The sequence below is a fragment of the Sinocyclocheilus rhinocerous genome, unplaced genomic scaffold (genome assembly GCF_001515625.1).
Source record: "Sinocyclocheilus rhinocerous isolate Xijiao unplaced genomic scaffold, SAMN03320098_v1.1 scaffold191, whole genome shotgun sequence".
Classification (NCBI taxonomy): domain Eukaryota; kingdom Metazoa; phylum Chordata; class Actinopteri; order Cypriniformes; family Cyprinidae; genus Sinocyclocheilus; species Sinocyclocheilus rhinocerous.
The window spans coordinates 729,364-742,192 of record NW_015625580.1 but is presented as its reverse complement, the minus strand read 5'-3'; the positions used below and the strand labels follow the sequence as shown (position 1 = coordinate 742,192).

General features: G+C 38.1%; 1 protein-coding gene and 1 pseudogene across 1 annotated transcript; one reads left to right on the top strand and one right to left on the bottom strand.

The window, feature by feature from the left end:
* The window catches only part of LOC107753159 (protein YIPF1-like), a 4,832-nt pseudogene extending 1,112 nt beyond the window's left edge, over positions 1–3,720 (bottom strand).
* An 838-nt stretch (positions 3,721–4,558) lies between these two features.
* Positions 4,559–6,181, top strand: LOC107753167 (uncharacterized protein C19orf52-like). The gene is made up of 2 exons (XM_016569296.1): positions 4,559–4,795; positions 5,090–6,181. Exons 1-2 carry the CDS (start codon positions 4,699–4,701, stop codon positions 5,761–5,763), a joined length of 771 nt encoding a protein of 256 aa, XP_016424782.1. The 5' UTR covers positions 4,559–4,698; the 3' UTR covers positions 5,764–6,181.
* Positions 6,182–12,829: the final 6,648 nt, after the last annotated feature.

Here is a 12,829-nt window from a genome sequence, read left to right as displayed (position 1 = left end):
TATACACACACACACACATGTATATTATACACACACAAACACTGACCCCAAACTTTTCATCGGTAGTGTATGTCACATAAATCACTTTAAGCACTATCAACAGCATATGTTCTTGTCAGTTACCACATAATTTAATATGGACTCATCCTCTGGTTTGTAGAAATGAAGTATCTTGAAAAGTTTATTTGCTGTGATATCAGACTGGTTCCAGTTAAATGTGTTGGCATAAGACTGGTGTGAATATGAACACCAATCTCTCAACATGCCATAACCAGCTATAAAAGTAAACAAAGCTACTTTTGCTTTGTATTCACAGAAATATTAGGGTATTATGGTAACACGTAAGCAGTTGCTCCTAAAAAATAGTTCCACCTTAAAAGTCTAATTTAAAGAGTTTTATAGCTCAAAGATGAGTCAAATTATTTCAGATATAGCTGATAGCGTTTAAGGTGTATTTGACTTGGAATAGTCCTTTGAAGAGTTTCTCTCACCTTAAAGCCAACAGCCAGAAGGGCATGAAGTGACACTATTACTGCCATGGTAGCAAATGCCGTTAGTTTTGTGTCATCGCGAACAGCCGGCCAGAATGTCATTACCAACACTGAGCCAGAGATCACCATGGCAATGACAATCAATAGCCACTCGGGCCAGTAAACGGAAATTGTCCACAATATCTAAAAACAGAGACTGAATTTGACTTATCAGGTCTAACATCATTAAGTCTGACCATGTGTTGAACATTATCTCAAACTTACCGAGGTAGGGATATAAATGAACAGAGAGTAACCGTAGACACACACAGTCTCTAAAAACGTGTAACCGCTGATGTGTCTCTCAACACTTTGACGCCACGTTAGGAAGCCCCAAACTCCTAGAGGCACCAGCCATGCATAGAGGAACACAGTGACGGCTGTAATCGAGACTAAAACGAAACAAAATCTTCATTTAGTATATTCATAAGGGATTGACATAAACAGCACTGTCTGCTACATATTCTTTTTAATAAAAATAAAAAGACTCAAATCTTGAATCTATGAGTTGTGGGTTTAATCAGTGGTTGACCTTTAGATTTACTGATACTCAAATCTGATTGGTTGTTTATATAATAATATTTAGTTAATTTCGTTTATTTATAGAACTAAAACAAATACATAACCAAAAAGTTGTGTTCTTTTATATTTGTAAAGTATAATATTAGGTCCAATTACTCTTAAAGTACCAAAGAAATCATTCTCCACAAATGTCCATGCCTACTGCAGTCTCACCTCTGTTGAATTGAGGTCTGTAGTGATACCCTGGGTCTCCCATATTGATCAGAAATGTGTAGAGGTCTCCACTGATGGCCAATGAGAACACTATAGAGTCACACAGATCCAGAAAGGACCTGACAAGAGGAAGGAAAACAAAAACTAAAATGTTTGACAGTTTCATGATAATCCACATTCATTCAAATATAAAGAAATCGTTTGGCTGTGTTGTTAAGAAGTGCTCTGCAAGATTAAATAATATCTACATTACCATAGAGATCAGGGTTATTTCGAATGTGGTGTTTGACAAAATTCCGTCCTGGCAAAGGTATGGCTGAGCCCATTATCCTATCCAGCACCTAAAATAATAAAGATAACAGTATTTACAATTATTAAGGCACTAGAGTTGTTTATGCTTTGATTTGAATGTGGTAGTTAGTAGTAAGCAACCAGGATCTCCCTTTAAAATATTAGTAATTAGTTCAAATTTACCAAGATATGAGATAAAGCCTAAATGTGAAATTTTCTATTACTATTAGTATTATGTCAATCTTGTCAAAAATACTGGTTAACCTGCTTTTTTTTCCTTCATGTTTTGTGACTTTTTTTCTCATTTAGAGTCATGAACATGTATGCAAAGTTTCTACTATGTTTACATAGTTTGCCGGTCAATCTGCACAAAAGCAATATTTGTTATTTTGTGTATTTTTCTACTCCCTAAGGGTATTTACATTTATGTATTTGGCAGATGCTTTTATCTTAAGAAATTTACACCGAGTTGACAGCGTACATTTTTGTCACTTCCTGCATGGTAATTTCGCTGGGAATCGAACCCGTGATCTTTGCATTGCAAGCGATGCTTCTACAGTTTGAGCATTAGGAAAGCACACAGAATAAATGTGACCCTGGAGCACAAAACCAGTTTTAAGTCGCTTGGATATATTTTTAGCAATAGCCAAAAATACATTGTATGGGTCAAAATTATCGATTTTTCTTTTATGCCAAAAATCATTAGGATATTAAGTAAAGATCATGTTCCATGAAGATATTTTGTAAATTTCCTACCGCAAATATATCAAAACTTAATTTTTGATTAGTAATATGCATTGCTAAAAACTTCATTTGGACAACTTTAAAGGTGATTTTCCTCAATATTTAGATTTTTTTGCACCATCAGATTCTAGATTTTCAAATAGTTGTATCTGGCCAAATATTGTCCTAACAAACCATACATCAATGGAAAGCTTATGTATTTAGCGTTCAGATGTATAAATCTCAATTTCGAAAAATTGACCCTTATGACTGGTTTTGTGGTCCGGGGTCACAAATGTTTTTACAAACTTCTGTTTAAAATGTTTAAATGCTTTAAAATATGGTTACAACATAGTTAAAATACCTTTTATAAAATGTACAGTTTGTAAAAAAAAAAAAATTTGTTTAAATCATATGTTAATTTTATTCATTTAATTATATTTTTTCAGTTATGTGTGGAAACTATTAATGATATAAGTTCACTGTTTTTACTTTATTATTTATTTGTATGCTTGTTTTCATAGTGTGACTTTGGTGAATCATACCGAATCCAATTTGGGTAATTTTGACCCACACATAGTGACTGTACCAAGATTATATTACAACATAATATGAAGGTTACAAAGAATACCATACCAAGTAAGAAAACAAACATACCTGCATTGTATCTACATTAAAGAATGACTGATAGTATTCAAACGTCCAAAAACCACCAGTTTGTTTTTCACCTCCAAGCAACTGTGGGAAAATGGGGATCTAAACTAAGATGCACAAGAAATATAAGCATCTACTTGAGACCTTATTTGCCTGTTTGGTTTTGCAGCTCACCTCTGAACTCTCTTGCTGATTGTCTTCATCTTCTGACAGATCAACTCTGACATCTGAGGAGGCTGCTGCGCCGGGGCTGGAGATGCTGAGGGTTGAGGCTCCAGGATTTGAAGACAGCAGATCGGCGGGTTCCTCAAACTCTGGAAACGTGCAGAATGAAGATTAAAGCAGAAAGACAGAGAGACCAAACAAGATGGTGCATATAAGCACATAAACCTTACCCTGAAACGTTAATTCATGTGGACTAGCCATGACTGGAGATTACAGGATTCCTAGGGAGTTCTCATAAGAATACTATCTGCGCGGAAAGAAGACAATAAACACAATATAATCGTACGACAGCCGGCACCACCAAAATCATATTTAGACTAATTCGCTCACCTGGCTGCTAGGTAATCCTTCAGTAATTTAAGCTTGCTTCGAGCAAGCAGGCACAAAAACAATTGTTTCGTCAGCCCGGATTAGCCGATTCGACTGTAGCTAGAATAGATTTGATACCGTCTTAATACGCAGGGATTTATCGTTTTTGTCCCCATATTCCACTTCACCTGCAGGGTTCCAGTGCGTCAAAGCACAATCACGTGACCGGAACAAAGCCGGAACTAAAACTGGAATGTTTTACCCTGGTTTTACCTGTTTTTTTGTTTTGTTTTGTTTTTTTATGTGTCGTTCCTATTATTATTTTTGTTGTTTTAATTAGGCTGCTTTGCTAAAAAAAAAAAAAAACTATTTCTCGACTGTCATCTTTCATATATTCGACAATCATATTTATTAATACATGTATATGAAATTGTCAAAAGTGTTGTGAAATAAACTCATAGCGCATAAGGATATTTGCTTGTCAAATTCTAAATTCAGATCCAAATATTTGAGATAAATAATTCTAGACCTCTCTTATTTGTTTAACATAAAAACTTTTAAAGCATTATCTGTTTGCAATTCCTTTCCCGTTTTAGTGACATGGCTCATATGCATAAGAATGCATGGTGGATCCGAAAATACAATAAATTGATTATGCATGCATTGTGGGATTTGTGAAACTGTAGAGCATGTACTGTTGCATTGTAGAGCATATAACAACGAACGACAAATGCTAGAAGCTAAAGTAATAGAAGAAGGTGGAAGCATGATGCTAGAAGATATATTAAGTAAGCTAAAAAGGAATAAGAATATTAGATTTGCTTTGTTGAAATATCTTAAAGATACAGGAAATTATATAAGAATATAATGATGTTTATTTATTTGTTTATTTATTTATGACTATTAGTATTATTATTTAGTATGATATACATTCATATGTGATACATATACATGCATCGATGCTCCACACTCCAGTTCAGATGGTGGCGGTAATGCACTAATAAGCTAGTCTGCCAATCGCCAATAAACAGAAGAAGAAGAAGAAAATACAATATTTTGTTTCCCCACCCGGCCAATAACATTACACGTACCGTGCTTCTCGCCATTTTGGCTAATCAGTTTCACCAGCCTCCGTTGCCACGTTGAGCCAGTGTTGGAAACTGGCGGCTGGAAGCTCTTCCTGTGCTACATCCACCGTGAACTGTCACACTTCGTGAGTTCATTCGCTAACATGGCCGCCTCGTGGCTGCTGAAGAGATGGTGCTCCACAGCTGCTACAGAGACAACCAAGGGCACAAGGTGGCAAAGATTGATAAACAGTCGCGCAGGTAAGACTAAGCCACGGTTATAGTTTTTGCTTCTGACATAAGTATGAAGATACTGTTCGTATTACAATTAGGAGGTCCGTCAGAGTGCACAATTGAGTGCAGGCGTGTTAATTTTTTATCTACGAAAATACAGCTTAGGTTGCTAACTAGTTTTCTAAATCTGTTGTAGTGGCATTAAAATATCATTTCGTATTGCTTTAGTATTTTCTTATTGCATTATCTTTCATACAATATGTGGTAATTCGAAAATGGTATTAGCTGAACGTTAATCTGCTATTTCTTCACTGTTGTCAGGTGTATGGTGCCGTAGTCTTTTAAGCGATTATAAGGAGGCTTGTCGTGAGGCAGTGCTGGGGGCCCGGGAGCGACCCCTTAAAGCCTCAGTCTACTTTGGGCTTCTGGGAGGAATGTACGCCTGCTATTACACCAACCCTGATGATGCCTCCTTTGAGACCAGCCTGCTAGAAACCTCCAAACGTCTGGCTCTGCTGTCTCCATGGATACGCAGTGGCACCTCAGATGGACACGTCCAGACCCTTGTGAAACTGCGAAACGAGGGCAGGCTGCGCTATGCCAGTCTGGGCATTGCATCTTTGACTTATTACACAGAGTACGACTCCGAGTCCAGCCTGTATGAGGCGCGTTGCTCGGCAATCTCTGTGCCCTGGGCAGAACTGCCAAAGCGTGTGCTGGACGTGGGCTTTACGGGACGCTGGTGGGTGCTTGATCATAAAATGATGGATTTTGATATAAATGAGGAGGAGTTCAAACATCTTCCACCTGCTTTGGTGGCAACAGTCCCACCGTCACCCCAGATAACAGAAAGGAATGAAAGGCTGCATCAGGAATCATGGAAAGCCGTGGTGATGGAAGATGAGAGCGATGAATTAGATGGTATACAAAAAGCCATGGACACACCTGTTAAAGGAATAGAGAGCAACACAATAAACAAAGCACATACTTCTTGATCAGTGTGTTAGCTTCAATGCGGTATCTCACATAAAGATGACCCTGAAGAAACATGCTTGCTAGAATCAGCTGTTGATAAGAAATGAAAAGTAAAGGACACATTAACGGGAATCATTATTATATTATGTTTATGGAAGTAAGCAATATAATAATGTAGACTTGTCATTTTTACTACAAAAAATTGTGCAAGTAAGTGTGATTGGTTGACTGCAAATACATTAAATCAACTGCAGTGTATGCTGACCTTGTTTTATGCGACAGAAAAGCACTACATAAACTGATCAAAAATATAACTTTTATACAAACTTAATAATACTACAATTTTTATACAATAATTCTCAATCTGTGAGAAAGAAAAGCAAGTTTTTTTTGTAATTTACAATAATGGGGCAATGCATCACACAAATAAGTAATAATATGAATAAAATTAAAATTTTTAATTCATTTTTCAAATAAATGGTTTTCTTCTGAACTTTCTATTTATCAAAGAATCCTGAAGAAATGATTCACAGTTTCACAAAAATATTAAGCACAACTGTTTTCAACATTGATAATAATATTATTTCACAAAATTCCTGTTTTTACAGTATTTTATACATTATTTATGGTGAAATAAATGCCTTGGTGAGCACTGTTTCTTGGTAAATAACCAATGATATTTTTGCTGCCTTTCAAAAAGAGTTAATTTAAAATAGAGTTGAGTTAATTATGTCCATTAATCCCATTACCTTTGACCTTCTATTTCACTGGCTGACTTTGATTCATTTTCAGAGGAAATCCTTTTTTACATTAATCTCTTTACTCTTCCACTCTCTGGCTTGTCTTCCTCCATTAGTCTTTCGCTCGCTCCCCCATGCTGTCCTTTTTAAGATGGTTGGTATTGATTTGCTGGCTGACGGAGCTGCATTCGGCTCTTTTTTTCTGATTGGTATCTCAGCTCCTTGAGAGGATTGTTCATTCTGATCGTGCGGTTCTTCTGCAATAAAGCATGTGAACGCTGTGCTGACCCGTTCATGTCAAGCTATACCAGATCATATTCTCAGTAAAAGGCCAAATAATGAAAGTAAAGGATAGTACGCACTTAATGATGAAAAGCACTTAAGATGCACTAATGAAAGTGTAGGAGCCCATTCGAAGACATTTCTAATAACGTAATAGTGGCAGACTGCAGGGGCTTATCTGTGTGTAACTTAACCCCGCTACAGTCAATGTTGAAATAATAATGTCATTAGGGTGCATTTACAAACTGCCTAGCAGAAATATTGCATGTCACTCGAGACGTATATTAATGAGAGAAGACCTATGGCTTGCTTCAGGCAAAGGCTGAACCATCTGAAATCCTAATGATCCTCTTTTAACTTCTCTACTGTTATAAACGACTCTTACTGTTGTATATCGAAATGGTCGCTTAGCATTATCACACCACTCTTATCCAATCACTAAAGATTTTCAGCCGGTAGGAGGATGTTGCTTTAGCCTCAGCAGCGGTATCTGATGTGCCTCGAACCTCATAATGTACTGAAGCACTCTGTCTGTCCATCAGGGTGTCCACAGGGACCGAGACATTGGCTGATTGCTAAAATGGAGGAGCTTTTCTAACAGTGTACCGCTCTGTGCAAGACACTCCCAGCTCAGACACACCGCCGCTGCGTCCCAGTGCTTTTAAAGTGCTGTCCCTGGCCTGTCTTACTGCCTTCAAGCTCACTGATCTGAGATAACTAGGCAGTGGGAAGCAATGGAGTGGAAGCCCACCATGTTTTTCAGGTAGTGTCACTGCTGTCTTGTTCCCTTTTTACTTGCCTAAATGATGAGGGAGATGGGAAACTGGAACTCATTCATTTTTGAATTTGTTTCACCTTTATATTTCATAGATCCTTGGGTCTCCATTGTCACAATTTTCCCATAACCCCATGAAACTGAAATAGCTAATAGAATCTTAAAGGGATAGTTCAGGGGAAAATGCAACGTCTGTAAACATTTACTCACTCTCATATTGTTGTATGACTTTCTTTGTTTTTAAGAAACAGAAGAGATATTCTGAAGAATGTTTTTGGTCATACAATGTCTAAAACTACTGAAGTCTTAAGAGGCCATGGATTATGATTATTTTTCTTTCTTAATTTTTCGGGATCACGACTTAATTATCTCATGATCACGACATGAAAAGTTGTTTTCTTGTGATCCTGTTCTCGTGATAATGAGAAAACAACTTTTGTAATGTCGAGATCACAAGATAATTAAGTCGTGATCACAAGAAAACGAGAAAGAAAAATAATCATAATCCATGGCCTCTTAAGACTTCCGTACTAAAACAGCACTGGACCCCATTGGAATTAAATATATATATATAAAGGTTTTTGCTTGCTTTGTTAAAATGAGCTGAAGCAATAAACTTCTTGAACATTTTGTAACAATCCACTTAAATTTGTCAAATTTAAGTTAAATAAATAATTTTTGTTGACAATTAAATGGGCATCTGTAGTTCTCAGCATGTTTTACATTGGACTGTTAAGAGAAATTGTTGAAATTGAAGTGTAATTTTATGTTTTATATAAAGAGGAAGACTTGTTAGTGTTTAATGCTCAGTTATGATGGATATTTACAAGAGTTTCTATTGTTTTTTGAGTTTTGTTGTTCACTCAGTGTTCATTCAATTAGCAATAACTATATGCTAAGTAGTATGTACTATAGTAGAAAGTACTATATGCCAGTAATGAGATCAGTTGCTTATTGCTTGCTAATATAGCTAACATGCTATTGCTAGTTGTTATCTAACACAGGTACAACATTAATTTGGTACAAAACATCATTTGTATTAATTAACTTGTTTTAGTCTTGTTGTACAAATCTAAACTAATTATGTGGGAAAATTTTCCTTAATTTAATTAAGTTCATTGAACTATTTTTTGAGTGCACAAAGATATTTTTCAGAATATCTTCTTTTATGGTCCACAGAAGGAAGAAAGTCATACATGTTTGAAACAACATGAAGGTGAGTAAACAATGGCAGAATTTTCATTTTTAGGGGAACTGCCTCTTGTACTGCTACAGTCTCCCTCCTCGTTCACCCTTCGATCGACATGGATCCTCCCCCACCCTCCACAACCTGTCCTGTATTGACTATTGACTGTCACTCTATCCATCTTCAGCTGCCAATGTCAGACGGATACGGTGGCTGAGGCCGATCGGTGGTCAGTTTGGAAAGGGGGAGCTTGGGGTCAGCGAGGACATGTTGGGAGAGGGGTGGGGGTCATGCATAGGGGTGAGGGAGTCTAGCCACGGCGCTGACCCCAATGACCACGACTCCTCCACCCCCTCCCATTATGTCTGATCAATATGTCACTATGAAGGGAGAGAATATGGAGAGCATGAGGGGGAGGAAAATGTTAAAGGCACGTCGACTCGATCAGACACTGGATCTGTTAATGCAGCGTCTTAAAGTAGTGTGTCTGTGGAGAAAATACTTTGTAAAGTTCTTTTCCTGATACCACATGTACATTGCTCAGGTGTCTATGTGATGGCAAAGTCTCATGCATGTGCCACCCTTAGATGAATTGAGTTTTTAAAACTTCACAATTATTGTAGGTAGAACATTTTTTTGTATGGAACACTATAGCAGAAATCTCATTACTGATTGTAGGTATTTGTACATTTAGTCATGGCCTAATGGTTAGAGACTTGGACTTGTAACTCAAAGGTTGCAGGTTCGCGTCTCAGGTCCGGCAGGAATTGTCAGTGGGGGGAGTGAATAACCAGCACTCACTTCCACCCTCAATACCATGACTGAGGTGAGACCCTTGAGCAAGACACCAAACCCCCAACTGCTACCCGGGTACCGCAGCATTGGCTCCGGGTGTGTGTGTGTGCACTTGGATGGGCTAAATGCAGAGCACAAATTCCGAGTATGGGTCTTTTTAGTGTGGTTCTAGCACAATACACTGAAACATATTGAAAGCAGTTAAATCATAAGCACTTAACTCACAAGCATTTATATATATTTTAGATATTGTGTACTTTTATCTGCCTGTTACATCTTTTGTGTTTTCAAGAAATATTTAGGGTATGAGCCTTAACATTAAATTAAAATGTAACTATACAAAGTATAATATTTGTTATGAAGTTAAAAAAGCAAATCTAATTAATCGAATAAATGTAAAAGCTGTTCTTTTCTATTTTCCAAGTTCAGTTGCGTGGTTTATTAAAAGTAAAAAAATTGCCTTTTTTAATAAACCAAGCAACCCTACAAATATATTTAATAATAATAAGTTCTTACCAAGATATCAAAGCTGTTTTTTCCTAAGTTCAGTTAGGGAAAAAATTTAAAAAATATATATATATATATATATATATATATTACTAGTTTGGAACAACATAACAGTGAAAAAATCATAACAGAATGTACATTTTTTAATATTGCCAAAGATTAGACTTACCTGAAATGGTTAAATATAAGTTTTAATAAGCATTTTTAAGACCAATTACTGAAGAAACTAGTCTAAACCTAAAATATGGATAATATGTGACAATAATCAAAACACACATGTGAAAAGCACAATACTGAATAAACATTGAGATTGTCTGACACCAAGCTGCATAAACTATTTTTAGGGTAGTGGCTCACAGAACTCGAAGGGTTAAGTGTCTGGTGCACAGCGAGGAAAGGATGAATGTGTGTGCATGTGTTTAAATGTAGAGGAGAGAGAGAGTGAGTGATGAGAGAGAAAAAGAGGGAAATGGGGTAAGTATAAAAATATAAATGTCTGACTGAAGTGTGAAAATGTTTGAAGATGGGAGGGGATACAGACAGAACAGGCACCCAAAAGAGGGTGAGAGAAAAAAAGAGTGCGCAAGAGAGTAGGGTGGGGATGAAGGGGGAGGGAAGGAAACGAAGAGTGAGGGAGAGAGAGAGAGAGGGAGAGGGGGAGGAGAAGGAAGCGGAGTGCATTCACAATTTTCATTCAAACTGACACAGCCTGTGTGTCCCGGTTTGCACTCCCCACTCGCTCGCTCTCTCTCTCTACACACACACACACACACACACACACACATACAGAGAGCGAGAAACACCAGACCATCTGCAGTTAAGTTAATAGCGGCTAGAGGACGACTTCAAGAAGAGTGAGAGACCGGGACGAGAAAACTCGAGGAGACCGGCGGAAGGGGTGAGAATAGAAAGAGGAGGTATGGAATTCACAAAGAGATGTCAGGGTGGAAGGTGAGTAGCTAGAGGACGAAGAGTTTAAAATAGAAGAGAGAAAAAGGGAGGTGGAGGAATGCAGGGGTGGAACGGCCGAGTTCGACGTATGGAGAGGGCAGAGATCGACTGGAGCCAGACTGGGTGTATGCATCTGAGAGAGTCACTGTGGTAAGTGTGCTTTTCTTCTTGAACCCCTGCTACCTCCCTAAATGAAGAGCCTGTGCTCTACTGTGACTGTTTGAGTGCATGCGAGAGGACTTTTCCATTAGAATGCATTGTCATGCTATTAGAATGTTATACAAATTTGATTTGACAAATGTGACAAGTGTTGCTTATGCGTTCAGACATCACTGCAGGACATTTTAATGTGATGTTATCCACCAAGGCATGCATGAGTGTTGTGTTTGCATGTGTTTGTATGCAAGTTGAGGGTGCTAGTTAATGTTCGGGGCTTGTATTTTTACATTTTTGCTTTTGTAAGAAACATAAATGTTTTTTTTTCAACTGCTAACTTTGACTAATTGTTGGTTGTAAACATTAGTATAGAGAATGTGTCACTATATGTTGGACACAATGGTCTCCTAATGGGGTGTGTGTGTGTGTATGTGTGTACCTGTTTTTCTATTCTGGTGGGGACTTAAACCTGAATACACACAGACTCATGGGGACTCGTGTCACGGTGGGGACCTAAATTGAGGTCCCCATGTGTGTGTGTGTGTGTGTGCGTATGTTTGTGTATGCATGCGAGGTGATATCAATCCCTATGGGAGTGAATGGCAATTGGATTAAACTATTGATTTAGTCTGGAGCAGGTAGACATACACCCAGTTGGCCAGACGAAAGGGGGAAGGGCCATCCACATTACTGCAGACATCTTCATCAATAATCCTTTTGCACCCAAAACTAAACCAACAGCAGTGACCGGCACAATAATGGCATGTCAAGTGCTCGGACGTGCTATAAAAGATCAGCTTTTGCACAGATACGCACATGCAGACTACCATGTGAACTTCATATGCACTTCATAATGTGCTACTTCTGCTAACTTTTTTCTTTAAAAGAAATGTGAGGTCAGTGTCTTTGTGTGTTATGACTTTTTTGTATGTCTTGATGTCATTTTTTATTTTAAGATGACATTTATATTGTTGGAAAAGACTGGATTCTTGTAAAAACGCTTTAATATGTTTGTCAGCTATGCTAGAGTTTCTCAGTTATGTGTTTAAACCCCCTAAATCCAGTTTTAAAAGTTTCCCAGCGAACTTGCTTCATCCACAAAACTGGCTGTGACGCCTATTAACTCATTCACCAGAGGGTCATGAGTTCAAGTCCCAAGTGGGGGATGGGGGGACCCTTCCCCCCTTCTTTTCCGCATCTCACACGGCCGTCATTTCGACGGCTGCACAAACACATACATCAGGCCTGTTACTTTTGCCTGCTCATATAGTCAGAAGTTCGACCTTCACCTCATAGGCCAGCAGCTGGTCTCGTTTTGTAAAAATATGGCCATGAGAACAATTTCTTTGCAGTTTTTTTTATGACAAATAGTTATGTAAAGCATAACTCACTCCAACAGTCCTTTCAAACTTGCTTTCATGTTTGAAATTGCGTACACGCCACACTGTCTGTTTGCATGTGTGTACGTGAGTGCGTTCCAAACACATTGAATCGACAAACGGACGAGGCGCGTTTCAGACAGCCCCTCTTTCATAGGAAATGAGACCCTTTGACCTTTGCCATTCAGTCTGTCTGGAAAAGCCGAGCCTGGAATCGATCAACACCCCCTTGCTCAGACATGCACTCACCACCTCCACTCTTCTGCCCGCTCCCTCGATTCCTCCTTCCCCCTTCCATTTTTCTCTTTCTCTCCA

What these genes read in the sequence shown, in the direction of transcription:
- LOC107753167 (XM_016569296.1), top strand. Translation starts at nt 4,699, where the DNA reads ATGGCCGCCTCGTGGCTGCTGAAGAGATGGTGCTCCACAGCTGCTACA. An exon ending in ATTGATAAACAGTCGCGCAG is followed by an intron (nt 4,796 to 5,089) that starts GTAAGACTAAGC and finishes CACTGTTGTCAG; the next exon opens with GTGTATGGTGCCGTAGTCTT.